Genomic DNA, 27,258 nt, shown 5'->3' with positions numbered 1-27,258 from the left:
CCTGCTAAAAAGATTGTCCACATCTTTCCTGTAGGCCCATTTTAAGTACCTGAAGACCACTATAAGGTCTCCTCAGAGCTTTCTCTTCTCCAGGCTGAAAAACCCCAACTCTCTCAGCATGTGCTCAGAGGAAAGGTGCTCCAGCCTCCTGATCTTTGGGGCCCTTGCTCGAGCAGGCTCGTGTCTCTCTTATGCTGAGAGCTCCAGAGCTGAACACAGCACTGCAGGTGGGGTCCCACAAGAGCAGAGCAGAGGTGGAGAATCACGTTCCTTGATCTGCTGGCCACACTTCTCCTTATGCAGCCCATGAGGCAAATGGCTTTCTGGGCTGTGAGTGCATTGCCGGCTCACATCTAGCTTTTTATCCACTATCCTCTTTTTTCAAATTATGTTTGGCTGCTTCTCATCAAATCTCTGCCCATAAAAATATTTTTTTTCATTCAGCATTTTGAGGTGGGATTTCCATTGTTTAATTTGGAGAGTGAGAAATCATTTTTAGTTTTTGCTATCTGTGACTGCAGTCTCCTGAGAGTGTTTTAAAATGTAGATTAGTTCTTTGTTCTTGTTCTCTTTTCACCTCATAAAGACATGCTTTGGGTCACCATCTGGTGGAGATCTTGAAGCTGTTGACTAGTTTGTAGTTACTATGTTTATTTTTAAAAACACTTTGCATATTCCTATATTAAGGTGATTTTGGCCATATACATAATTATATAAATAAAGTTATAATTATATATATGATTATTTATGAATGCATGAGAATGTGTATAATGCACATGCTCTGTGTATGTGTGTATCTATAGCACATATAAAAGGTGCATTATACACATAAAATTCAATATATGTATATACAGAAATATATACATATAAATGAAATCTAAGGCTTGCATTTCCAACTAGCCCAAAGTCTTTTTCAAAGTTTTTTTTTCTCTTTTTTATTTGAAACTATTTTAGTAATAATAACAAACTAAAATACATTTTCAGATTAAACTGCACACCAAATTTGTGTGTCTGCTAAGTTAAGGGAGGAAAAAAATAATTATAAAATCAAAAAATGAAAAAGCAAACACGCTCATTCTACTCATATCTAAAATTTAACCATAACTTACTAAAAAGGGTAACTGGTGAACCATCTTCGTGCAAGAAATTGATTCTTTAGTGTTTTATCCCTGAGGAACTTTCATACTAATCTCAGTGATCGTATGATCAATTCCATACTGAAAAGAAGGAGCAATACTCAAGCCAGCTCATGAGTAGGATAGTAACCAATATGCAAAATTAAACTGGAAAATATTAACTTCGATTTTTAATGATATTTTTACTTCAATCTCTTTTAAAATGATTATCTATGAAATTGTAAAATGGTGGAAGATCTAGTATTTAGATTCAGAAAGATAAAGCAATTCCTTTACAACCAAGAGACAGAAAGGGATTTCTGTGTAATTGTCATGCCCTTCTCTGTCCTATGTGTTGTCTCTGCTAGATTTACATAAGATTTATATGAATACATTTATCTGTGATCAAGACCCACAGCTTCATTTGGTAGCAGCCCTGCGATAAGCAATGCCACATGTGAACGTACGCGCAAGTGAATTGATCCTGAAGATCTTAAACCTCCCCCATATCCTGGGAAATTTTATTCGACTATATTGTACACAGTTTTTAGTAGCTTAATTAATAAAAAATCACAGAATCACAGAATGTTAGGGATTGGAAGGGACCTTAAAAGAGCATCTGGTCCAACCCCTTGTTATAATTACAGACTTGTAACACAGAGCATAAATTAGAGATAATTTGATGTTATGTATTAGATGAAAAATCTGGAAATGCTGCCTACCAGCTCAGGAGCTTAAAGGGAGTTTATATTTACCCAGCGCCATTTCAAAACAATTTTACTGAAAATAAAATTGCTCCAAGCCAAACGTTAAATATTTTGTGGCTGAAAGATGGCTTGGTCAGCTGCCAGTTTTGTAAAGCTAATCTGGGTTTTTCTACTATCTGGCTATCGCCAGGCCTGAAAGCAAAGACTGTGCTGTGAAAACAGGAGCTGATATCCCTTCTGCCACCTAATTCTGTCCTCAGTTATTTTGTTGCTTTCAATTGATGAGCTTTATCTGCCCTCACAAGTTTTTAAGTCTAATCTGCAGTGATTGAATTCTGGATTATAACAATATGACTGAGAACAGAATTTATCCATGTTACACCCTTCAGTAATTAGGACGATTTTAAAAATTCATGACACTTTCACAATCTTGCTTTTACACACCACGTTAAAGGCATATGCAAAATACTTACTATATGTACATTGTTTGTGAATTTCCATGTCACATTTTTCAAGTGTCTATAAAAATATGGAGGGGTAGGGAATTCTTGTCTAATTCAACAGGACTAGTAAGAATGGACCCACGCCTGCAGGGCTTGTTCACTCCAAATTTGCTTAATGCCAACAAGAGCTTGAGGTGTCCTTGCATCTGAGGTTCAGCCCAATCTTTCTATTCATCATAAAATTAAAGTTTCATTATTAAAAAAATAAATTTGCTTAGTTCCTAACTTTGTAATGCTATTTTTCATGGACAGGTGGACTGTTCTACAGGATATCTATAACTGTCTTTAGTTCCAACTCCAATTCAGTGTCGAAAGTACATGATGTTGTTGCAGAATGGGTAAGTTAAGTTTTATTTCCGATGTGATTACATATATGAATCTGCTCCATTGATGTTATCACTCTGAAAAGGACAAAAAGGGAGAATAACAAATAAATTCTTAAGTTAATATGTCTTCTCTGAAGATCTTTCTATTACTGATTTGCACAGTAATGGATTCAGGTCTAGGAACTATGGATAAAATGTCTCCACTATACTAGACAGCTTCTTAAGAAATGTAGATGCTAATTAAGGTTATACAAAGTATGGAGAGATCAGAATTGTCTGCTGAAATAGGTAGATTTCTAACATTTCTATGCAGAGCAAAATATTTCTCTCTAAACACTAACGTGGTTTTAAAGTTGCATCATGATAGAAATGAATGTCACTGAAATGGGAGTGTTCTTTTTGCTTTTAAAAACTGAAGGGGTTTTCTCAAGGGGGAGAAGGGTGAAATTCTAACTCTATCTTAAGCAACAAAGAGCCCCATTAACCTCTCACTATTCATGTGATCAATGTCTTCCTGTTTTTCAGCTAAACCGTACTTTCCAGAACTGGAATTACACGGTGTATGTGGTCAATATCAGGTAAATGAAAGGGAAAGATGTTGATGCTATGTTCCTTTTGAGAATTAGCCCACTCTAATTAATGTTTATTTCTTTTGCAGCATCCACCCTGGCTCCATAAAAGAAGGAGCAAGAGAAAAAAGAAGTATTAAAAGGTAACATTTTAAAATACATTTTCCTGATAGAGGCAACAGCAGCTGTTACAGGTGGCTTTACAACAGGCTTTATTATCTGTCATTGGATTAATTGTCTATTAGTAAGCATCTGCTGCCAGTCTGTAAATATATGACTGCTGTCAAGCTGAGTGTTCTGGATGTGCTCAAAAACCAAATACCGGTTATCATGTTTGTTTTGATTTAAACCTATTGAGCTTTAACCCTGAACAGATAATTTTTTCAGAGCTCGAATTTCACCTGTCACAAAACTGAATAGACATATCATATATATGTGGTATTGCACACCCATCTTTCTTTAGCAACAAGCTTTGGTACAGTGTGTTTGCCACTGTCATAGAATCAGAGAACAGTTTCACTGCATTTGTTCCCTTGAACCAGGACCTTTTGAGTTAATGGACCTCTTACAAGACGCAAAACACTGAAAAATCATGCTAGAATTGAAAGCCAAGCCAGTGTGAGTTAAACTATTTACCATATGCTCTCATTTCCTGACTTCTGCTGGGCTCAGAGGCACTGGAGTTGGGACGGCCTCAAAGGAAGCCAGAGAAAGTTAGATGGGTCACACCCGCTGAAAATTGAGCCTCAGGGGACTTTTTTGAAATCAGCAGGCTGATTTCAGAGGTACATATGGGGACAAACTAAGGAGAGAAGACTAAAACATAATAAGTCTTGTGAGGAAGGGGCAACAGGTAGGTGGGGAATGTATCTGTTTGTAGTGTAGGCAAAAGAGCCATAGGAAAGGACTTCAGCTGCTGACTCTTGGGAACTGCCATGGTAACAGCTGAGCTTTTTAACTTCAGAGATAACTCAATATTCTCAATTTCCTATCAGGAAAGTAGTTATTGATGCTTCCAGTTTTCCAGAGAGTTTACCTAGATATAAAAAGGTTTATAAAAGGTACTATCTCCTTCCCACACAACCACAGCAGAAAGACAACTTTTATTGGCAAAACCATTTAACAGGCATAGTATAAATCCAGCCCCTGAATGGTCTGTTTTGCTGCTTGACCTACATTTACAGTGGAGTGTAGTGGTGTGGGTGGCATTTTTTTCACACTTCTAAGTGATATGGTTATGCCAGCAAAACCTTCTAAGTGGAGACCACACCCCAGATCTTACCAAAAATCCAAGACTGCTGTGTAATATACAGCTTTCCCCGTCCTTATTCCTGCATCTTTCATGAGGCTAGCAGCCCAGCTTGTCAGCATCCTCTCTCCTCTAGGCTGCACACCTTCTCACCATCCTGTCCTCTGGATTTTGTTTCTTCTTCCTGGTCTATTAAAAAAAAAAGGTGAAGAGGGAGAAATTATTCTAGTAATTCCCTTTCCTTTTCCCTTTCCTTTCCCTTCCTTTCTGCCATAGAGTGAATATGGCACTAAATTTCATGTATGACTGTTATGGGGAAGTAAGCCCGTTCCTATTCACTTTGCTCATCATAGGTAATTTCAGGAGCAGTGGAATTACATGTTAGTAATATGTCATAAATTTTTTCAAGGGAGGCCTAGTCTAATGAGAAACTATTCTTTACACGGGCTCTAGTGCACTTTATGTCAAATCCAAATGGCATTTTGCCATCATTCTGAATAATTTAGTATAAATGCTAATCACGTCACACAAAATGTTACTGTTCTGCAAATAATCAGGATTGTTATGCCATGCATGTTTTCCTAGAAAAGAAAAAAAAGAGAAGTCAAGACTAGCAATGCAGTTGGAGAAACACAGCGATACTAAAAAATTTAATTGAGCTACATAATTTGTGACTAAAAAAAATTTCACTTTTTATGCATTATATGTGCACATATACAGCAATATATATACACAGGAGGTTTTTTCTATTTATTTCATGTGATTTTCATGTCTTGCATATATTTTCATGCATCATTTGCCTCTTACAGGAAAAATATTTGGGAAAAGTTGGTGTTCCCCCAGCTTTATGTCTTCTGAGTATATGTCTATCGTTGCTTCCCTTCTGAAACAAAAGAAGGATCAGCTTCCCAGTAGTCTTCAGTGTTCCTGGAATTAGTCACCAGGTTTCCAGTTCTTTGAGGTTCACACAGCAGTTTCTAGATTTTGTGAGAAAGAAATCTATTGAATTTCCATGATCCCGAGAGCAAACTCTTTTTTTCCACTTTCTTGGACTTGTCCTGGGTAAGATTCTAAGGAAATACTGCAAGACACTGACTAACATTTTGGGGTATAAAAAAATCAGCAAATTACAGGTTGGAAGTTTGTAATCCCTGTTGGAAGTAATGTTAGTTCCTTCAGTGACCCACTGAAATGTGAGGGCTGAGTTCTTGTACGTAACTTGCTCACAGTGTAATTTCATACCATTTCTATGAATTAAATATTCCTATAAATTATCTCTGTGAATAGTTTTTCAAAGATTTTCATCCTTCTCTGTTTTGGCTAGTCAAGAATTTAAGTTTGTTGAAGTTCTAGACTTCTCACTATTCCCCTTATTTTTTATATACTTTTTCAATTCACCTTCATGTTCATCTGAACAATATTTCACTCCGAAGTTACAATTTAAGACCTAACCCTTAAGTATCATGGTCTTAACTTTATGTTTTACAGGAGTCGGCATAATCTATTTTTTCTGATTTTGCCCCAAGATCATAGCCCCCTTATTTCTAAGGCACTATCACAATTCTTTAAATTGCTTTTTAGGAAGTTTTCCCTCTCTTTACATGAATTCATATTCTTATCATACAGATACACTTTTTTTTTCTTTACCTTTTGGATTAGTATTTTATACAACAGTTAAAAAATCAAACAACAAACGAGCCTTTCTCAACCTTTTCTATGCGTTTTGCTTTGCTTCAACCCTTGTTTGCCACACTGCTACTTTATCAAGGAACTTCTGTTATCAATCTCCTCACCTAGTCTTCTTGCAAGTGAAAGAAGCATCATTAGAATGATTCAGAGAAGAAATAGAAGCTGGAAGTGGGAGGTAGGAAGCTGGCTTTTTTTGCTATGTTAAAAATAGGTGTTTTCCACTGTATTTTAAACTGTACTGCATTCTGCAGAAGAGCAAAAGAAAACCAAATTATGTAAGTGGATTGGTACTCTTTCATTGCTGTGTTCAGTGAGCTGCAGAAATCCAAAGTACACCGTGCTTATTATGCATTTATGTACATGGTGATGAGAGACAAACAGTGCCAAGTCCAGAAGTGCATATTGTTATCAGCACCTTTAGTACTGTGACATCTCTGGATGACAGCAGTATATCAAGTTAATACTTTTGGTAGATTATTAACTACTTTAATAGACAGAATTGTATCACAGCTATACTTGACTTTGTGTCTGTTTAATTTTTTCCTCTGGTTGTACTGTTTCCGTCTTTTAATGAGAGGGCAGCTGTTTAAAGTAAAATCAACAGGAGTTCAAAATGGGCTATGGACACAGCTGTTTCTTTGACACCCATTATTCTGCAAAAAAACTTTGAAAGTGAAGCGAGTTTGTGAATTTCGTGTAGATAAATTATGTGTTTCTTTCATTAATTGTCTTTATAACTGCAGCTTTGTCAAAACTTTCTATGACTGCTGCTGCTGCTTTTCTCAGAAGGGTCCTTCTGATCCTAGGTCTTGTCAGATGACTATATAGGGCTGCCTTGATGGGGCAACTGGTCTTTATTAAGCAGCTCAGCTACCCTGCTTCTCCCTTCTTCTTTCATTTTGCAAGCAATTTCAAGAATTCAGGCCCCATAACCTTTTCTTCACTTAACATACAAATAAGATTATGCTTGCTTTGACTTCCACTACTTGATTGTCATAATTATGGCCTACTTCCTGTGTTTAATTGCTTATACTATGTGAAACAACATTAGTGGTAGTACTGTTAAACAATTCATTCAAATTAAAAACCACAGCAGTAGCAATCTGTATAAAGACCACTAAACTTAAAAAGAAATTCCTTCTCTTAGGAATGAAAATAGAGAGGAAAGCAGGAAATCAGAGCTGCCCATGCCTAGTCCTCCTTTGTTGAAGTCTGCAGGAGTTTTGCCACGAGTGTCAGTGAGGCAGTTTCAGGCTCCAGCATGCAGTCTTCTTGGGTGCTGTGTTGCTTAATGGAAAGTTTAATGCACTTGGATAAAACTTAAGCTAATTAGATTGTGCAATAGTTTTAGACAGGAGTTAGCAACATCAGAGCAGCAAAATTTTGCTATTACAGACCTAAGTATCTTCACCGAGTAAAGTGTTAGGCTTTTGCATTCTTTGAGGATTACTTCAAATTATTTGTTATGAAATAATAATGCTATTCTTGTTATAAATAAACACATCTGTGATGTCAATTCCTATTTAAAAAATTTCTTGTTTTCTACTGGTTTGATTTTAGGAACAACTTAGACCTGGTCCACTTGTCTTCAGTTTTACTGAAGGAAGTAAGGGACAGCCTTAACCAGTGCTGAGGAACATTTAAAAATACCACAAAATGTATACGTTATTTGTAATATTTCTACTTGACAAACTGACCAACAATGTGCCAAGCAGAAATCTGACGGTTTCTCTACACTGCCCTGCCGGCATCTTGTGTCCATGACCTGTAAAGAAAGCCTTTGTTACAGATGGAGGAATTTAGGAATTCCTCCAGGGGTGACAGTAGTATGATCAATTGTTAGCCTTCTGCTGAAGCTGCCTTCTTTTGATCCGGCTTTCAGTGACATTCTTTGTCTTTCCACTTACTTTAATTAGATTCAGTGTAAGTCAGACATTTTTAAATGCCATTTTAAGGAAAGTAATGTATTGAGGAATGGGAGTTTTCCTTGCTGTTTTGGAAGATAGTTCAATCGTAACCAAAAGTTCATTTCAGCTGAGACCAGCTGTTGAAATGTGAGGGATTCCAGCCCTTTCTGGTTTGCCCTTCTGCTACAGGCTCTAATAATGAATAGTTTTGATACCCAATCATCACATATTATAAGTGCTTTCTGTTGAAAATCCGTGGCTGTTTGTATTCCCACACTAGGTCTGCAACAAGGAGCAAGGCCTGGAGACACAAGGGCAGACACAGAGGCATGACCATGCAACTTGCAGCGCTGTTCTGATACAGTGGCCATTAACTTAAAAGGAAGGCTTAGGATGCTTTCGTTTTTAGTAGTCCAAAAGGTAGCTGCATTTTTCAGTTTTGTGTCCTGAAGTCTCAGATTTTATATTTTCTCTGTAACATCACCTTCTTCTGAGAAAGGAACTTCTTCATCCTTGACATTACTTTGAATATGTCTGTTATGCCCAGTCTTTTTTTTTTCCTCTCTGTTCTGAACATTTTAATGGTGTCAGACAACATGGCCTCAAGTTAAAGTATCCACAACTCAGGTGATTTTTTAGAATGCTTTTAATTTCTCTCTACTTTCGTATTTCTTTCTGTATCATTCTAAGTGTTTTCTTACATTTTCTCTGCTTTTTGGATTACATCCTCACTGGGTGACATGCAATAGTCAGCCTTTCTTTTTGTCTGTCCAATTAACGTGAAGAAGTACATAGTGTTTGCAGGTGACGTGTGGGCCTAACTGTGCTGCCAGTCTTGAATTATAGCTACCCATAGCTGCCGATCTTCAAAGCCAGCATAACAGCAAGATCGGTAAAGAATTTAATGCTGTCAACTTTAAACATTTTTAAATATGCCAGGGTAGCGACAAATGAAATTCCCTGTGACTTTTACTGGAAATTTAGATTCCCTGAGTACTTAGGTGCTTTAAAAATTATTCTTTAAATACAGTAACATGGCCTACGAAAGACATTAGTAGTGAATTGTTAAACAGTTTGGCAACCACAGTAATTCAGTATTCTTCAGCCTGTCTAGTACAACTGAAACAAGAATAGAAATATTTGTTGCTAATTATCAACCACATATCTTCAGGTATGAGGCAGTCTGTGCTGCATGGTTTGTTAATCCTTCCTTCAGGCTCCTCGCATCGTGTAGCAGTGAGACCACAGGCAGCATGTAGGCACGCTGTCCTGGAATAGCTCTGAGTCACCCTGCCGGAGAAGAAAGATGGCTTTGTGGTACGTGCCGTGGCAGCGCGGGCTCCCCCACCACCTCCTGAGCCTCTCATGAGGATGCAGCTTCGTCACCTTCTCTCTCTGAGCCAGCTTTGCTCAACAAACCAGGACAAAGCGGGATAGACGCTGGTCTTCCCTTACTTTCCTACTTGTTCCAGCTGTCACTCTTTCAAAGAGAAGAAAGGCATAAATACTTATCCTACACCACAGTCCATTTTTTTATGTTGACAGCAGTAATAGTAGCACTACAGGTTAATGTAGGTAATGTGTAAATCAGAATTGATTATTACTGTGAGAATCTGTCTGCTTTTGTGCAGCACACTTACAATAAGGTGTGTAAGGCTGGTTGTAGCAAATCCAGAGATGCCAACAGAGCATATCAGGGTTGCCATTTATTTGATTGTAGGCCTACTGTTTCCCAAATCAAGAATTTTGTTCTTCGCCATTCAAATGTTTTCTCTCTGGGATCTGAGAGTGACAAAGGTGGAAGAAAGCACTCAAGCTTCATAATTGGGTCAGCTGTGAAGTTAAAAGGTATTTATCTACTTTGGGAAGCTAGCATGACTCATTCTGAAAAGTTTATAGCAATTGTTTTCATCACAGTATGGAACAGGGTCTTATTACACAGTATACATGATTTGTGCTCTAAGAGTTTCTCAGAAAACAAATAACAAAGTGGTTTAACAGATTATTTTTATCAGTGCGCCAGAATAAATACTTTTCTCTGTAACTGTTCAAGATAACTGCAACTGCTTCCACCTAATCTATCATTGTCCTTTCTGTTTTGTTGCCATTGTCCCTCTGCACAGTTATGGATACTAATTTTCAATTTGGTTAATTGGGAGTCCTGCAAGAGGCAGCATAGCAGTAGTGGTGACTATTCACTTACAACTTATGGTCCTGGAGAAGAGGAGACTCAGGGGGAACCTTATCACTCTCTACGACTACCTGAAGGGAGGTCATAGTCAGGTGGGGGTCAGGCTCTTCTCCCTGGCAACTAGTGACGGGATGAGAGGGCACGGCCTGAAACTGCCTCAGGGAAAGTTTAGGTTGGATCTCAGGAAGCCCTTCCTCACGGAGAGCGTGCTCAGGCATTGGGATGCACTGCCCAGGGAAGTGGTGGAGTCACCATCCCTGAAGGTGTTGAAGGAGAGGCTGGACATGGCGCTTAGTGCCGTGGTCTAGCTGATATGTGGTGCTGGGACATAGACTGGGCTTGATGATCTCAGAGGTCTTTTCCAGCTTCAATAATTCTGTGATTCTGTGTGACTTCTGGTTTGCAGCCAATGTGCTGAGGTAGGGAGTGGCATCAGTGTATTAAGTTTTCCTCTTCTGAAGTAAAGGGAATAGATGAGTGAAGCCAGAATCTTTTAGGAAAGATGGCTAAGTGCCAGGAGACTCTGGGGCTGAAGTATTGGAGGGCTGAAGGAATTGGCAATCCCATAGGCAACTTCCATGCCTTTGCTAAAAATAAATGTCATAATAAACTTGTGCCTCATAGTATATCTGAGGTATACAGCAAAAGCCTGTTAATGCACATATCCTCTACTGAAGCTATTGCCATATGTTAAACACTGCACAGAGACCAAAGGAATATAAGGAGAAACTCAGTATCTCTAGGAACGGGGCAGGAGCAACCTGGCCAAGGATAGCTGGAATTTCTCTGCTAAAACACATCTATTAAGGAAGAAACAAGACGAGTGAACAAGTAGTCACGTTTTTATCTTCTTCTCCAGTAACATGCTACCAGTGGATATGGCAAGAAAAAATAATGTACTGGTGTTCAACAAAAAAACACTAAACAAACAAACAAACAAAAACACCAACCAGGGACTGTGTATATTTATTTCCTTATTTCTTTACATCTGCAACAGTGAAATGTGTGCAGTACTTAGTTCACATTTGTGATTTCTTTATGAGATTTGGGCTTTGCTCTTCTTATTTTTTTACTAGACTGAGAAGTTGTTTTCTAATGCCATTTCACTAATGCCATTTCACTAATGAGAGTACTTCAGCATTATTGGTGGGAGTTATTCAGTTTTCAGAATGATCTTACAGAAAAAGAGTTAAATCTGCCATCTAAGAGAAAGATCTGTAGTTTTATACTGTACCAGACTACGTGCCTCTGGAAGGTGCAACTCTGAGCTGTCGTCATGGGCATGCCTTTCTGGAAAATTTTTGGAAATTAAGTCCTGCTCTGTCTAGGAAGGAGTACCTGAAAACCCTGCTGCACCCTTACTGCTCCCGTATAGCACCCTTACAGAATTTTTCTCTTACTCTTCTTCAAGTAGACATCAGGACCCTTCAGCTCCCTGCTGCTTTCTTGCACAGAGGGCTGCCGTTGAAAGCTGCTCTGTTCGGTGTGTTCCCTGCTTGCTCCATGTGTGCTGGCAGTGCTGCCACTTCCCAGGCTGCCAGGAACAGCTCACACACCACGATGGTCTGTCTTTATTCAGGCTACTAGGTATCCAAGGGAAGGCTAAGATGAAGAGAGCCCAAAGCAGGCTTGCTTTTTCTTTTTTTCCATATTTTGGCTCCTATGGAGATCCAATGTTCCATGCTTTGGTGTCGTCACCGCCTACCAGCCAGAGCCAAGCAATGCTCTGGGGTACCAACGTATGCTCTTCTCCAACATGTGTTTTCTGTGTCCCAGGAGGAAATTTCTGAGCCTTCCACTCTGTGCTTCTTTCCTGCATCCTGCTAGAACTGCTTTTCTGTTCATTATTTCCCTTCCAGAAAAGCTATGTTTTTGGACAAGGGTGGAGACTGTTTTATTTCTCTCACAGGAAAGAGACTTGGGCACTTTGAACAACTTCTTATGCCCAAGAAAGTAGCAGTGGGCTACAGTAAAAAACAGCTATTACTGCTCAAACTTGAATTACTCATCTGAGCAACTAGACTTTCCTAATTAGGACTAAAAGTTCCAGAAGTGTGCCAGGGTGTTTTTCACTCCGTCAAAATTTAGACATTTAAATGTTAGGCATCTGTTCTTTGTTAATCGTCTAGTCTTCCTCTGTAGTCAGTGGAGAGATAGACCCTCTGGAGGATGACTTGTCCCGTCCTGATAAGTTTTGTAAGGTGGGATGAATTGGCTCCAAAGTTCCTAAGCCATCAGCAAACAGATTTTTAAATTTAATTAGGGCCCATTTAGAACTCACAGCTGACAACTTTATGCTTTAATCTTTTAAAATAATCTAAATCTTCTGAAAGAAATTCTTACTTCTTTTGATGAGATACATCTTTATTGCTAGCTAGAGGATGGCATTTCCCAACTGAACTTTCTTGTTGTTTCCCTGTGTATACAAAAATAATAATTTACAGATAATGAGGAACATTGTCTAGGTGACACTGTTCCATAGTCAGAAAACCAGTTTGTTAGGTATTTTTTTCCACACATTCGGCCTCTTGTTGTTCTGACTCAAACCTTCAGATAATTTTCCTTGCAGTTTTGGGGTTTTGGCTCTTCTGGTTTATAATTCTACCAACAACATCAATTTAGAAGAGGAAGACATCCGACAGAAGCTTATAAGTAATAACGGGACCATGGAAGGAGGATATAAGCTTCATACTGTGGATGTAGATCCAGTGGGTAAGTAGTTTTTGGCTTTATTACAGAACAGATTTTGTTTGCTTGTCCATAAAAAAGCATCTTCAATGTTAGAATAGTCACACATTGCCAAGCAGGATGAGTGTTTCAGATTTTGAGTTGTCCCCTTAAGCTCATTGTCCCACTAACCTCAGAGAGCTTTGCTCAACACATGTCTTTTAACACAAAAACACAGATTGTTTTAGTCAGTGTTTTGCTGTCTGGCTCAAGAGTCTGGGACAGTTCCTGACAGCTCCTCTGGTAAATTGAGGATAAAGAAGTATGATTTACAGCCAAAGCTATAATGAGATATTTTGGACCTCCAAGGCCTCTCATGCCCACTGCTCAAGACTGTGCTCCTGCCAGCTGCTGCCCCTAATCGGTCTCCTTTTAGCTCTCATCTTTTTGCATTCAGCTTCTTCCAGTCAGGGACTGCCCTTCTCTTGGGAATGAGGAAGTGGGGGCTGGTGGAGTGCAAGTGAATCATAAAATCATAGAATGGCCTGGGCTGGAAGGGACCTTAGAGATCATCTAGTCCAACCTCCCTGTTATGGGCAGGGACCCCACCTCTCGACTAGACCAGGCAACACATGGGGACCGAGCGGGAATTGAACCTCTGACCTCAGTGTTGGTCATTGTTGCCAGCACCACGCTCAAACCACTGAGCTAACCAGCCCCCATGGATGCAGTGGACATGTTCAGTCCTTTCCCTTGAGCAGCAGCAGTATGTGTTGTTCCCCGTTGTGCACCCCTCCATTGTTGTTCCCCGTTTTGCACCCCTCCATTGCCACCACTCTGTAAATGGTGGATATGAATCAATGATAAGAACCAAGCATTTAATTTGAAGACAGCTGCCTTGTAAAGTAGACTTGTTGATGAGCTGAGGACCAGAAATGGAAAATGATTAGATGAAGAAATTTACCATTAATTCAGATATACTTTTATTTTTACAGAAAAATGTTTGGCTGAGGAAAACCCTCCAAACTATTTTTGGCCAGATACCAGACCAACTGTGACCAACTTCACATTATGTCATGGGAGCTCAGTTCAGACTGCATCAAGAACCTGGTAGGCGTTCAAATATCTGAGAAGCTGAGACCTTCAAATCCAACTTTCTGGTTGTATAGTTATTCTGTGTTGTCTGTAGTGGTTTCCACTGGCTTGTATTGTGTTTCAGGAAGAGGATTTCTATACTGTAAGATACTTCCTTTGATATATTACTGAAGCGGTATGGCTTTAATCTCTTTTGAGTGCCTTGAACATGACTGTGATGATGCAAAATTAATTAATTTCTTCATTGTTTAGGATGATCACCATTAAATGCAATACAGTAGTCTTATCTACCCACATTGCGTCTGAGAGGACCAGATATTTTACTTTTTGAGAACAATATGGCAGTGTGGATGTGAATCAATTTTGAGGCTCTGTGCCAAACAGGAAATCAACCAGCATTATATTTATCTAACTCACTTCCTCAGCCTCTTAATCTTGTACAGAACTGCTAGAATCTAATTGACCAACTTTTGTTGTAGAGCAGTGCAGAAGTCAAACTGATTTTATGTCAGAGCCTCAGAATCATTAAAAATTAAGGTTACTGGTCTTTGCTGCCCCAGCATCACTTATCTTTATTGTTCATTTGTGGTCTACACAGTACCATTGATTGCCTGTATACAGAATTTCTCATTAAAAAAATTACTGTGTTCTGCACTGTGTTATGCTTTCTTTGCCCTCTGCCTCCACTAATGTTTGCCAATATGGAGCACAGGTGGGATATGTTTTAAGAGAAGAGGAAGCTCTTCTAAATGAGCTCTTCTAGTCCTGTGCATCCCACAGTATAAAGTTACCCTCGAGTGTGGTTTTAAGAAAGGTGATCAACCAAGGAATAACTTTATTCTATCATGTGCTGAGTGAAAGGATAAGTTTTTCCCATTCTCGATCCTGCCTTTTGCTATGCATCGATAACATGATTGTCTTTAAAGAAAACGGAGGGGAAAGTGTGTTTAATTTTGGAGCAATATCTGGATGTTTTGCTAATGGTAAGGCTTTTTAAAGAAGGTTTTTGAGAAAAAAAAATCTTTCTGTCTCGCCCTTCCCTCAGACCACATGGATCTGATGATGACCTGCCCTAGTTTTCATAAGGGGCATAAGGTTATATCTCCACATAGGAACTGTGCATATTCTTCTGAGAGGTGTTATGAATGGCCATTGACTTGATCAAAGCTGTTTATATCAAAGGAAGATTATAGAAACAGCATCTGATTAAGCCATAGCAGGAGCATAGTACTTTGTATCAACACTCGGGTCCTTCCTGAAATACAAGGCCAGAATTTCCGCTAATGCAGTTTATCAAATCATTGAATTTGTCCAGAAGAGCTAGAATTTCTCTCAGCGCTATCACTTAACTGATTACATATTTCCACTGTCAAGCATCCGTATTTCATTTCACTAGCAGTTATGTTGCTAGGAAAATTGTGAATCAAGAGGACTGGACCACTGTGACACCTACAAAAAATTATGGAACATTACATAGTTTTGCTGTTGTCTTTCATGTGATTTTTTTCATTTTTCCTCTTTAGCTATTTGGGTCTCCAGAATTATACATCATACTGGGGCCAGCCTGACCTTAGAAATTGCACAGGTGAGTATATTGATGTTGGGCTTTGGCTAAAGGAATAATTTTGTAGACTTTGGCTACTGCTTGCTATGAGGAAGTTACATTAAAGAAGACTATCTTCCTCCTTTTTGCTAAGTTGTTTAAAATCTTTCTAAAAAATCGATGCAAAGTAAATATTTAAACTCTGGGGAAGCGCACCAAGTTGAATCAGCCCACTCATGAAAAGCTATGGATACCAACTAATGAAATAAACTCTTCAGGTAATTTAAACAAGAATAGAGGCAGGTGGTAGCTTGCCCTAATCTTATATTCAGATTCAGAAAAAAATTTAAATGTTTCCAATGCCCGGCAATAGAACAAGAAATAACGGATTTAAGTGAGAACATAGGAAGTTCCACCTCAACATGAGGAGAAACTTTTTCACTGTGAGGGTGACAGAGCACTGGCACAGGCTGCCCAGAGAGGTTGTGGAGTCTCCTTCTCTGGAGACTTTCAAAACCCACCTGGATGCGTTCCTGTGTGGCTGCCCTAGGGGATCCTGCTCTGGCAGGGAAATTGGACTAGATGATCTCTAGAGGTGCCTTATAACCCGAGACATTCTATGATTCTATGATTCTGGGCCTGTAGATGCCAGTGGAAAGACTCCCACTTTCTTCCCTGGGCTTATGATTAGACATTTTTAGATTTATTCTCAGTTTGCAAAATACCTCTTGATGTCATTCTGGCCTTAAAAGAGTAATAAAATAAATAGACAACAATTTTATTTTTTTTTTGTGCCAGGGCTAGTGAAGAGACTAATACTCTATAAGTAATTCAGAGCACCTACAGTCAGCTCCTATTCTGAGTTGCTGGCTTGGAGAAGCTTCTTTTTCTTTTTCCACTGATAGAGAGGTCCCAGGGAGATCACCTTTCTAATTTAGTTGATTGAGTACTTGCAGTCAGGCTACATGAAAACATCCTTTCATATAAAATGAACGTTCTACACAAAATATAGCAAAAGCTACATTATAAAACACTATATAAAAACTCTATTATAAAACATGACATTAAAAAAACATAGCCAGTTGCAGAAGGCTGATCTTCTTTCAAGATGGTGTTTGTGAATTCCAGTAAATCTCAAATATTTTGATAAAGTGAAATATTAGTGTTTATGTTAATTTTCTATCCGTGTGTCATCAAGCTTGCAGTTTAACATGTGATTGCACTGATGTTTTGCCATTGGACACACTATGAAACTTCCTTTACGATGAAGATTCTTGTCATGAAATTTGCTTGTGGCTTGTGCTTGCCAATCCTCTGAGTATAATCCTCTGAAGGACCTGACTCATTTGCAATGGGGTCAGACTTTCTCCTCAAAACTTAAATGAGTGAATACTTTGTCGGTGATAGTGACTTTGGATGCATTTGTTTCAGTTCTGGAGTTAAACTGTTTTACCCAGTGAAAAAGAAGGGATAACATAGCAAGGAAAAAAGAGAGGAAAATATGCTTTATATTCCTTACTTCTCCCTTTTTATGTCAATCAGTTCTTTCAATAATAGTTCTAATTTACAAACTCAAATCAAATTAATGAAAAGAAAGACACAGCCAATGAGTACACTAAAGAATAAACAGCAGGCTCTATGGTCTTTTTCATAAAATTATAAATTCGATGGAATTATAAAATCTTATGTTAGTTACAAGTATCACAGAACATGCTCTAGCTTTCAACACTTAGAATAAAAATTTGTATTTCTTAATTACTTCTGGACTGATATGCATTATTTTTTCTTTTTATTTTGTTTTCTCTTTTTACTTCATTTTACATGTACAATTACAGAAAATGCAGCCGATATAGCCAATCAGCTTTTGAATCTCACTGGTGAAGGGCAGCAGCTAACCTCAGACAAAGTAAATGATGTTGTGCAGAAGCTCAAAAAAATTGTCAACGATGAAGAAATTGATGAATCTCTGGGTTCTACCGTGGTGACAATTTTTTCCAATATTCTGACCAGTTCAGACAGCGTATTGGCAGCATCATCTTCAGAGTAAGTATTTCTGCATTTGAGACAAGCTTTGGAGAGCAGCCTGCAAGGTTGGAAGGATTCATCTTTCCATATATAGACAAAAAATTGCAATACAGAAGTCAAGCTTTTCTGATTTCCATCCAAAAAAATTTCCAAATTAGATATACAAATATTTCTTGTTGTACTAAAAATAATGTGCATGACAAAGATAAAATATTTGGATGGAGAAGTCTCCTGATACATGACACAACATAGATCTAAGTATTGTTGTCAGAGAGTTTCTGTCAATCAAGAGTTTTTGTTTTCAACAGAGATGCAAAAATTTATATCCTGACAGACTTCTTGTGAATACACAGATGGGTGATAGAAACATAGACAATAATAAGAAAATAATCTTAAATTTAGAGAGCATACAAAGCATAGGATTTGGAGTTTTTTCTGTATTCAGTTTTTATAATAATTTTATTTCTGTTTTCAGAGCTCTAAAAACTATTGATGCCTTGGCTTTAAAGATCCAGTTCACTGGACCATCTATGAGTATTTCAACACGAAACCTTGCACTTGGAGTCTCTTCTATAAACTCAACTTCGTTCAAAGGTGGTTCTTTTAGTGTCAGTCCACAGAACAATGCATCTGATTTTCAGGTAAGGAAAAAGCAGTTGTAGTTGAACATGAAATGTGCATGTTGTTCCAAGTGTGTTTACTGTGGTTCCTATAAAACCACTTAAAACTGTCATTTCTCCCCCTACTTTCTGTTTCCTTTTTCCTGCAATCATCCAAACAGATTAATGTAGTATTTCCTTGAGTGACAGGAAACACAGATAAACTTGCGTGTTCCATACAGATGAAAGCTAATTTGTTTACAAATGCAGAGCAGATTTTATACTTTTTAGTGAGTTTTTTTAACTAATGGAAAGGGAAAATAAACTTTAACAGTCTGCTGTATTACCCATTGAACACTAACTAAAAAGTCCATTGATGTATTTCAACTTTAGAATAAGAGACCTAAATGTAGGTATCTACATGTAGATTTCTGCAGCTTAGATAGTCTTCAACTTTCCACTACAGTTTAAACACCAACTGCTAACTGAGACCTAAGACTGATGCAGTTGCCCACAAGTGAGTTGATAGGATTGGACCATTTGGGATGTCCAAGGTTGTTTAAGACATTCATTCTTCATTCTCCCAGTCCCTAACTTTGCCCAAGTCACAGAAGGCAAAGGCAGAGACTGGGAGAATGAAGAACCACCCACTACAGGAGAAGATCAGGTTCAAACCATCTAAGCAACCTGAAGGTACACAAGTACATGGGGCCTGCATCTTCAGGTCCTGAAGGAACGGACAGATGAAGTTGCTAAGCCACTACCCATCATATCTGAGAAGTCGTGACAGTCCTTTGAAGTTTCCACTGAAACATGACCCTCATTTTTAGAAAAACGAAAAGAAGGAAAAACTGGGTAACTACGGGCCAGTCAGTCTCACCTCTGTGCCTGGCAAGATCATGGATCAGGAAGCTATACTAGGGCACATGAAAAATAAGGAGGTGACTGGCAACAGCTGACATGGCATCACTAAGGGCAGATCATGCCTGACAAATCTGGTGGCCTACAACAGGGTTACAGTGTTGGTAGATAAGGGAAGGGCAACTGGTGTCATTTACCTGGACTTGTGCAAAGTGTTTGACGCTGTCCCACATGACATCCTTGCCTGTAAATTGGAGAGACGTGTATTAGGTGGATTGATCGATAAGGAATTGGCTGAGTGGTTGTATTCAGAGTTGTGGTGAACAGTTCAATATCCGATTAGAGATCAGGCTGGGCAATGAGTGGATTGAGAGCAGTCCTGTAGAGAAGGACTTGGGTGTATTGGTGAACGGAAAACTGAATATGAGCCAGCAATGTGCACTTGCAGCCCAGAAAGACAGTCACATCCTAGGCTGCCTGTGGCCAGCAGGATAAGGGAGGTGATTCTCCCCCTCTATTGTGGTCTTGTGAGATGCCACCTGCAGTGCTGTGTTCAACTCTGGGGCCCCCAGCATGGGAAAGACATAGACCTGTTGGAGTGAGTCCAGAGGATGGCCACAGAGATGACCAGGGGGCTGGAGCACCTCCCTTATGAGGACAGACTGAGAGAGTTGGGGTCAGTCATCCTGGAGAAGGCTCTGTGGAGACCATGAGCGGACTTCCAGCACTTAAACGGGAAATAAAGGGAGGGACTCTTATCAGGGAGTGTAGTGATAGGATGTGGGGTAATGATTTTAAACTGAGAGTAGATTTAGATTAGATAGTAGGAGGAAATTATTTTCTGTGAGATTGGTGAGACACTGGAACAGGTTGCCCAGAGAAGTTGTTGATGCCCCCTCCCTGGAAGTGTTCAAGGCCAGGCTGGATGGGGCTTTGAGTAACCTGGACTAGTGGGAGATGCCCCTGCCCATGGCAGGGAAGTTGGACTAGATGGTCATTAAAATCCCTTCCAAGCTAAACTGGTTTTTTTATTCTAGGATTCTATGTGGAACCTAGATATGCCAAATAAAAGAAACACATATCACTCAAAATGCAGAATGTTCTCCCATGCTACAGTACATATGTATATAGGCTGTTGTAGTTAAGATATTTGTCATCACCTTAATAATATTTTTTTCTTCTTTTTTTCTTTACAAATAGAAAAGTTCAGATATCTAAAATCTATGAAACGGCATTTGAGATGCACATGAGTACCTACTGGGATTTTCCAAAGATTCTATTGAAATCAGTAGCAATAAAGTGCTCACACTTTTTAAGTTTCACCGTATGCCTTTCTGCATCTTTGTGGCATCTAAATGCTTTTTAAAATACACTGCAATACATTTCTGTTAGAGATATATAAGTCTATGACAGAGGTAGTGTAATCTCAATTTTCTGGGAGTCTAACCATTTAAATTCAGTGAGGCTTACCTGGAGAAACACACAAAAAGGACTAAACAGAAAAACAAAAAAACCTACTGTCATTTGGGCTGGAGGGACCAAGACTGAATTGAAACTAAATATGGCATTATGAAAATGGTTAAAGACTAATCACATTCTTGCTGCAACTAGGCAAGACAATAATCCTTATAAATGCCTGATCATTTTATAAAGTACTATGCACTATAAAAATCAAAACAGTACTGAAGACAGTCCTAGAAAAAGTAGTAGTAATATAATAGGCTGCAGATTTTTTACATGCTATATATATAGTCTTCGGATCAAAATTCAAATGCTGGTTTAAATAGATATGAATGGATTTAATGTCACTGAGTTTTCATATATTTATGGCTAGAATTTCTTTAAATCAATTTTCTCAGAATTTTTTGATGCTTGTCAATACAAATTTTTTTAGGTCTCTTATTAATGAAACTCAATAGCTGATTGTTCTTTGGTTGTTATCAAAGGAATGTTTCTCCTCCGGATTTCATCCTGTATTTATGGAAAGAGGAAAGGAAAAATTCTGAATCCAGGTTTGGGATGTTCGCATGTATAATAAGAATTACCATCTGTGGCTTGAAGACATCCAGGAATTTTCTTGCCCTGGAATCATTAATCACAGCACTGTCTAAATAATCATAAAATCCAAACTCCGTCAATTTTTTTATAATGTTCCTATTGGAACATGAGTTTGCTCTCAGACTTTCACATTTCCAACAGCTGATTGAGAATTCTTAGCATCCTTCCTACCAGAAAAGTCTGCAGCAGCTGTGGTCACAGTTTGTATTTTCCATGCCTATCTGGAAAGCTACTTGCTATCCCTGCTGGAGGACATTCCCTTGTAAAAGCCCATTTTTTTCACTGGTGATGTGATGACCTATCTCAGACTCATCAGGGAGCATTAAACTCTTCAAGCTGCATGTCAGAATGTTTCCAGATTTTATTTCTTTTTTTTAAAAAAATATATATCAGGCAAATAAATCCATGGCAATTTGGATGGATTCTGTTTCAGCCCCCTGTGTCTTTATGCTTCTAGCCAAACCTTTGACTAAGTTAACTTCTGGTGATTCATGTTATTAAATTGTTCCTGTAATATATCCATACTTCTTTATAGAAGCCTCTTCCACTCTATTTGCAGACAATACCTAATGGGACATCTTGATCGCACACACACTTTTTCTTTAATGTGGCAGAATTATCCTTTGAAAGATTGTATTCAACTACACTTAGGTCGGTCAGGAGCTATCTATGCCCCACTTCCTATTAATTTCCGAGGGAGCCTGTTATTCACAGTAAATCAGTGAAAATGTAGAAGTTAAATAGATCTATCAGTGGCCTATGGCTTTTAACTTTCTGTTAGCTAATGGTGTTTTTAGAATCATATGACTGATTATGAGAGGCATAAATACATGACCAAATTGCCTCAGGAGAAGTCAGGAGTGTGAGTTTCCATATCTCACAGTAAAATTCTTAAATGTTTTTACGGTAGAGCCACTGTGAGATGGCTTGCTCCCCTCCCTGTGATGGGTAGGGTCGCATACCTTGAGTATGCCATGATGGGAGAGCATTCAGTCATAGAATTGCTATCTGGTAGCTAGTGAAATGTAGGTTTGCATCCTCATTTTTTCCTGCTCACTTGTTACGTCACTGTGCCGTAGAGGGCTTTCAGCTGTCTGACACATTGCCAACATAGATTAAGCTTATACTGATTTCAGACAGTGTCCTTTTCATGCTACGCAGAATGATAAATGTAGAGAGGTGACACTTATCATTATTTTAAAGTCTCCTTTCTGTAACAGAGAAACTAGAAAAGCTCATAAAAGAATTAATTCAGATGTGCAGTACAAGCTAAATAATACAACTGAAGAAAAAAGGATTCAGAGCATTTTTTTTCAGTTCTCAACATTGCTTGGTGTAAGAAAAAGCATTCGAGTTACTGAAAATTATTCTGACTGGCATTATTACAATCTCATTATTTCTAAATTATCCTTGTAACAGAGGAGAAGTTTATTTGTTTTTTTTATCTAATATCTTTTTGTAGTAGAAGGCTGGTGTCATGCTTGGAGGGTGGGAAAACCTCCTAAGCCATTTATTTTTTTGTTTGTTTGTCTATTTATTGCATCAACTCTTAGACAGGAACAGGTCATTATCAATGTTGGTTCTAGTTCCATCTTTAGATGTCTTTATGTAAGGGTGTGAACCCAGTTGTGGACAGTGGGCTTCGTTTGAACGTGTTCTGTTGTTTTTATTTAACAGATAGATTTTGACAAGGATCAGACAAATGCCTTCGCTTCTGTTGTTCTGCCACCAAGTTTACTGAAGAATTTAAGTCAAGATGAGTTTGAAGTTATATCCAGGGCTCAGTTTACTTTCTTCAATAAAAATGGCCTTTTTCAGGTAAACTTCAATGTATTTGAATTCATTTCATTTAGAGTGAGTCAAAGCCAGCTGCTAATCACTTCACAACATCTCATGAGTTACAGGAATGAGCAGTGATAGCAAATATAGAGGCTAGTGACGGTGTTAGGTTCAGAGTGATAAAACAGTTAAAGTGCCCAAATTGAATTAAAGACAGTGATTTGATTGCAAATTCCTGTCACATGAGAGAAAGTTTTTCTCAGTGTAATCTATGGAAAATTGTATCCCGGCTGCTTATAATCAGAGTAAAGTAGCAAGGCCTCTTAGAGGGCATAACTTCCGTGAAAATGCATTAATCTATGTCCTTGGTGTTCTTTTCTATCAGAAAGAAATTTGGCTTATAACTCTGCCAAGTACTCTTTCTTTCTCTTTTCCTTAAAAGAGTTAGTTGGCGTATCCAGCTGACTGACTTACATTCAGTTGGAAACTCTAGGCTGATGGTTGTCAGCCACAGAACATTTCATTCTATACATAACATTCTTCTTTTTGTACATGTGTTCTCATAAGCACACTGTATTTTAATATGGAATAAGGATAACAGTACTTGTACCTGAAAACTAAAGGAACTCAGGTAGATTTGATTTTTTCTCCCTTGGGTCCCATCACATGGTAATTATAAATAGTTCCTGTATGGTAGATGCCAAAAAAATTAGGGAGAGTTCACAGCTTGGAAAAAAACAACCAAAACCATACCTAGTTTGGAGGAAAAAAAAAGTTAATTAAGAAAGAAACACTGTTTCATAGGGAACTGTAGTCTGAGCCTCAGAAGACTTTAGTTTGTTTTCCCGTTAGTATTTCAAGTGACCTTTGGCTTCTGTGCATCCGCAGAACTCTGTAGTATTGTATTGTCTCTATATTATCGTTTTTATTGGCAGTGTATCCAGATTCTTCAGATAATCTAGGCAAGAAAATACCCGTGACCCTCAGTTGCCTTCTGAAATACACCCTGAAGTATCTTTAACTGTATAAAGTAATATTCATTTTAAGCCCGTTTTTGAGAAAAACAAGATGGGTATATGTAATAAAGCAACCAGAAGAATATGGCGCAGGCTTTACATGATGGTCTAAAATCGTGTAAAGTTGGGATATGTTCTTTAATGGTGCTAGAATGTGTTTGTAAGTGATGCTTAATACATCATTGAAAAGCAGAAAACCAGGAAAATTTGCATCTTAATCTGCAGCTAAAATTCCTTCTATTTTTGGTGTGTTTTTTAAACTGTTCATGGGTGACACATTCAATGCATTTAAATAAAAATGTGTAAAATACATTTTAGTAAGTGTAAAACCAAACAAGTCTTTAATAAACAAATAAGTAAAGCCTGAAAATAAAGCCTAAAAATAGACCCACATGCTATCTCAAATCCAGTAACTTTTCCATCAGAATAAAAGTATTTCATAAATATGTTTATTCCAGTTGCAATTACAAAAACTTCCAGTGCTATTAGCTGTATTTCTAATAAGCATTCAACATAACAGTGAAACATTTTACTTTACAGAACTGGAGGTTTGTAGTTTTTTATTGCAACTGAGTGAATGCTAGTAAGCTTTATCTTGTTATTCATTAAAATCTGACAGTTAATTATTTAGAAAATCATATGAAAAACTGATTTAAGCTATTTAGAGTGGGATTCATTTCACCAAAGGCAGGTGTGTCCAGTGTACATACCTATGCCTGAACTGATGTCCGTAAGTTGCTTTCAAAGCCGGTCAATGGAAGAGAATGGACACCACTGAGGTACAAGAGATCTCATCCCAGTACAGGAGAAGGCATCAGTTCCCCAGACAAAGGAGCATAGTGCAATTTGGGACAACCCAAGGTACAAAGGTACTGCTGGCTGACAGATGGGACAACAAATCTGTAAGAGTTGTGAGATTTTCTGCAGTAGCAGCTGGAGACTGGGTGGGGTACCTTAAAGCCTCTAAAATGGATGCTTATTTTTAGGCAACCCATATTTGACCTAGATGTATGAAATAGGTAAGAGGGGATATGCCCTGGATGTGCCAATTTCCTTTCACTGACTGTGTTAAGAAGTGCTAGAATTGGTTGCTTCAGTTCTAGACATCTTTTTACACATCTGAATTTAGGTAGGAAGGATCATTCTCATGAGTTCTGAGGCCATGAAAATAATGTGCAATTATGATAAATGTGATTTGTAATTATTATCTAGACTGGATCTGATTTGCATCACTGACACTAGCATCAACATTGCTTTACTTTGTACCTCTGTATATTTTATTGACTAAAAGCTTACCCCTAACTTTAGCTGAGCATAGCCTGTAGCTAAATAAGAAGTTCTCTGTATTTTACTTTAATGCATACATTATTTCTATTCCTTATTAGTTCAAGAACTGTCTAGAAAAATACATTTTTGTTCCTCTGCAGTTGTTAAGTTTTTAGGACTTTATATGTCACAAAGCTCCAGTATAATCTGAAATACTGTGTTCGAAAGCTCTTGGATGTGGTTCTTAAATGAAATATTCCTCTCAGGATAATGTCCACTTAAGAGCTGAAGCTATTCTGTCTCTCCTGAGTGGTGAGACCTCATGAACACAGTGCTGAGCTGATACCTGATATCTTGTCAGGATAACAAAACTCTTATTCTGAAGGAATCAGGGAATTTCAAGAGTTCGGCAGCCCAGATATTTGGAGAGAAAGTGAGTGGCAGTAGACTTCATTTGATCTAAGATCTGCCACAGGCAGAGGCCGTTTCCCAGTTTCCCATAAGGCAAACCAGGCATATAACTGCAGATTTCAGTGGAAGTTCATCAAAAGAAAATAGTATTTCCAAAGTGCTTCCATTTTAATAAATCATCAATTTCCAGGGAAACTTGTCTTATGGAAAATTCTCAACCTGGTACTTTTTCACTGTGGGTTAGAAGTAGTTTTACTTAGTGATAATGTCAGCCTTATATTTAAATTCCCATAAAATTAGGCCTTGTAGCAAATATTATCTCCTACAGCATGTAACATTGCTTTGAATTTCTTTACTACTTCTTGTTCATTCATTGTAAGATGGAGGATGATTTAACAACTATACACAGAAAACAGTTTACTCTCTAAAGACTTTACATCTACTAAAAAGGATAGCGTCAAGAAAAAAAATAACAAATCTAGCTCATTCTTGTTTAGGGAAATGAGATAATCATATTATGGGTTGTTATCTGCTACTCAGTTTTGAGTAACAATTTTGTTGACATCAGACGTAATGATTAAAAAGGGAATTTGTGCCTTCTAATCTCACTCTATAATTGTGCCTGTATATGTTTGTGACTATAGGGAGAATATAGAAACTTCCATGAGGCAAACTCATAATTTGATTTTATAAACATAATGTTCTTATATCGTGTGATCAAAAGTGTAGAAATGCTGACAACTTATTTATTCTGGCACGCTGCAAAAATGAAACTGTGTACTCTGGCTTTTACATTATGTGCTGTGTAAGCATTTATTATGTTTTTCTGAATCTTTCAAAGGATGCAGAAAATCCTGCCAATTTGACCAGCTTTGTGGTGGCATGCAGTATTGGAAACATAACCATTCAGGATCTTCAGGATTATGTGAAGGTTACAATTAAGCATACCAAAATTCAGGTAAAACAAGAGTGATTGATCAGGGGAACAGGAATGCAGATTATATATAGTGAAATCTAAGCATATAGCCTGATTGATTGGGATAGATTTTGAATAAGAACAGAAACTCAAATGGAAATAAAAACTCTAGAACAAAAGCAAAAAAAAGTAAAAACAAATAACCTCTCCCATCCTCACACATTCCTACTCCATTCCTGATCTAACGTTTATCTGAAAGACTCTGCCACTCAGAGGCAATTTTTGTGCCAATAACTGTAGGCAGAACATCTGTTCATGACCATGTGTGCGAACAGTGACACATTTTATTACACTGGAACTTTAGAATGACTCAACTCTTTGATCAAACATTAATTGCTTTCTTAATAGCTCCTTAATTTATTTTGCTGTCATGCGGTTTTCAGCAAAGGAAGGATGCACAGAACTACACTGTTAAAAGATGACTACAATTAATTTAGGGAAATAGAGACCAAATGCAACCTTTTGGCACATACTGTTTCAGTAAAAAATGCGTGAGCTTGACTCTCTTCTCAAACGTGTTGTCAGTAGCTACTCAAAAAAAGACAACAGCACTAGAGAAGTTAAGAAAGAAGACGTTAAAATGCAATACCTAAGTAGATTGTTTATTTAATGGGAGCCTGGTTTTTCATTTTCATACTTTTATTAACTTTATCTTGCATTTCATTATAAATATGATTATTTTAGGGCCAGGCAAAACAACCTCCAC

The 27,258-nt window shown here is 38.0% G+C and overlaps 1 protein-coding gene across 1 annotated transcript in view; it reads left to right on the top strand.

Moving 5' to 3' along the window:
- GPR126 (G protein-coupled receptor 126) overlaps positions 1–27,258 on the top strand; it is a gene marked incomplete at its 5' end in the record, with an annotated part of 57,701 nt that overhangs the window by 8,472 nt on the left and 21,971 nt on the right. The window contains 10 exons of the mRNA XM_009873357.1: positions 2,578–2,663; positions 3,177–3,229; positions 3,310–3,363; positions 12,826–12,968; positions 13,919–14,033; positions 15,542–15,603; positions 17,397–17,604; positions 18,062–18,227; positions 22,782–22,922; positions 26,418–26,534. Coding sequence (XP_009871659.1) covers positions 2,578–2,663; positions 3,177–3,229; positions 3,310–3,363; positions 12,826–12,968; positions 13,919–14,033; positions 15,542–15,603; positions 17,397–17,604; positions 18,062–18,227; positions 22,782–22,922; positions 26,418–26,534 — 1,145 coding nt within the window. The remainder of the gene's footprint in view (positions 1–2,577; positions 2,664–3,176; positions 3,230–3,309; positions 3,364–12,825; positions 12,969–13,918; positions 14,034–15,541; positions 15,604–17,396; positions 17,605–18,061; positions 18,228–22,781; positions 22,923–26,417; positions 26,535–27,258) is intronic.

The sequence above is a fragment of the Apaloderma vittatum genome, unplaced genomic scaffold (assembly GCF_000703405.1).
Source record: "Apaloderma vittatum isolate BGI_N311 unplaced genomic scaffold, ASM70340v1 scaffold7347, whole genome shotgun sequence".
Lineage (NCBI taxonomy): Eukaryota > Metazoa > Chordata > Aves > Trogoniformes > Trogonidae > Apaloderma > Apaloderma vittatum.
Note: the sequence above shows the minus strand (reverse complement) of the source record. Positions and strands in the feature narration are given on the sequence as shown.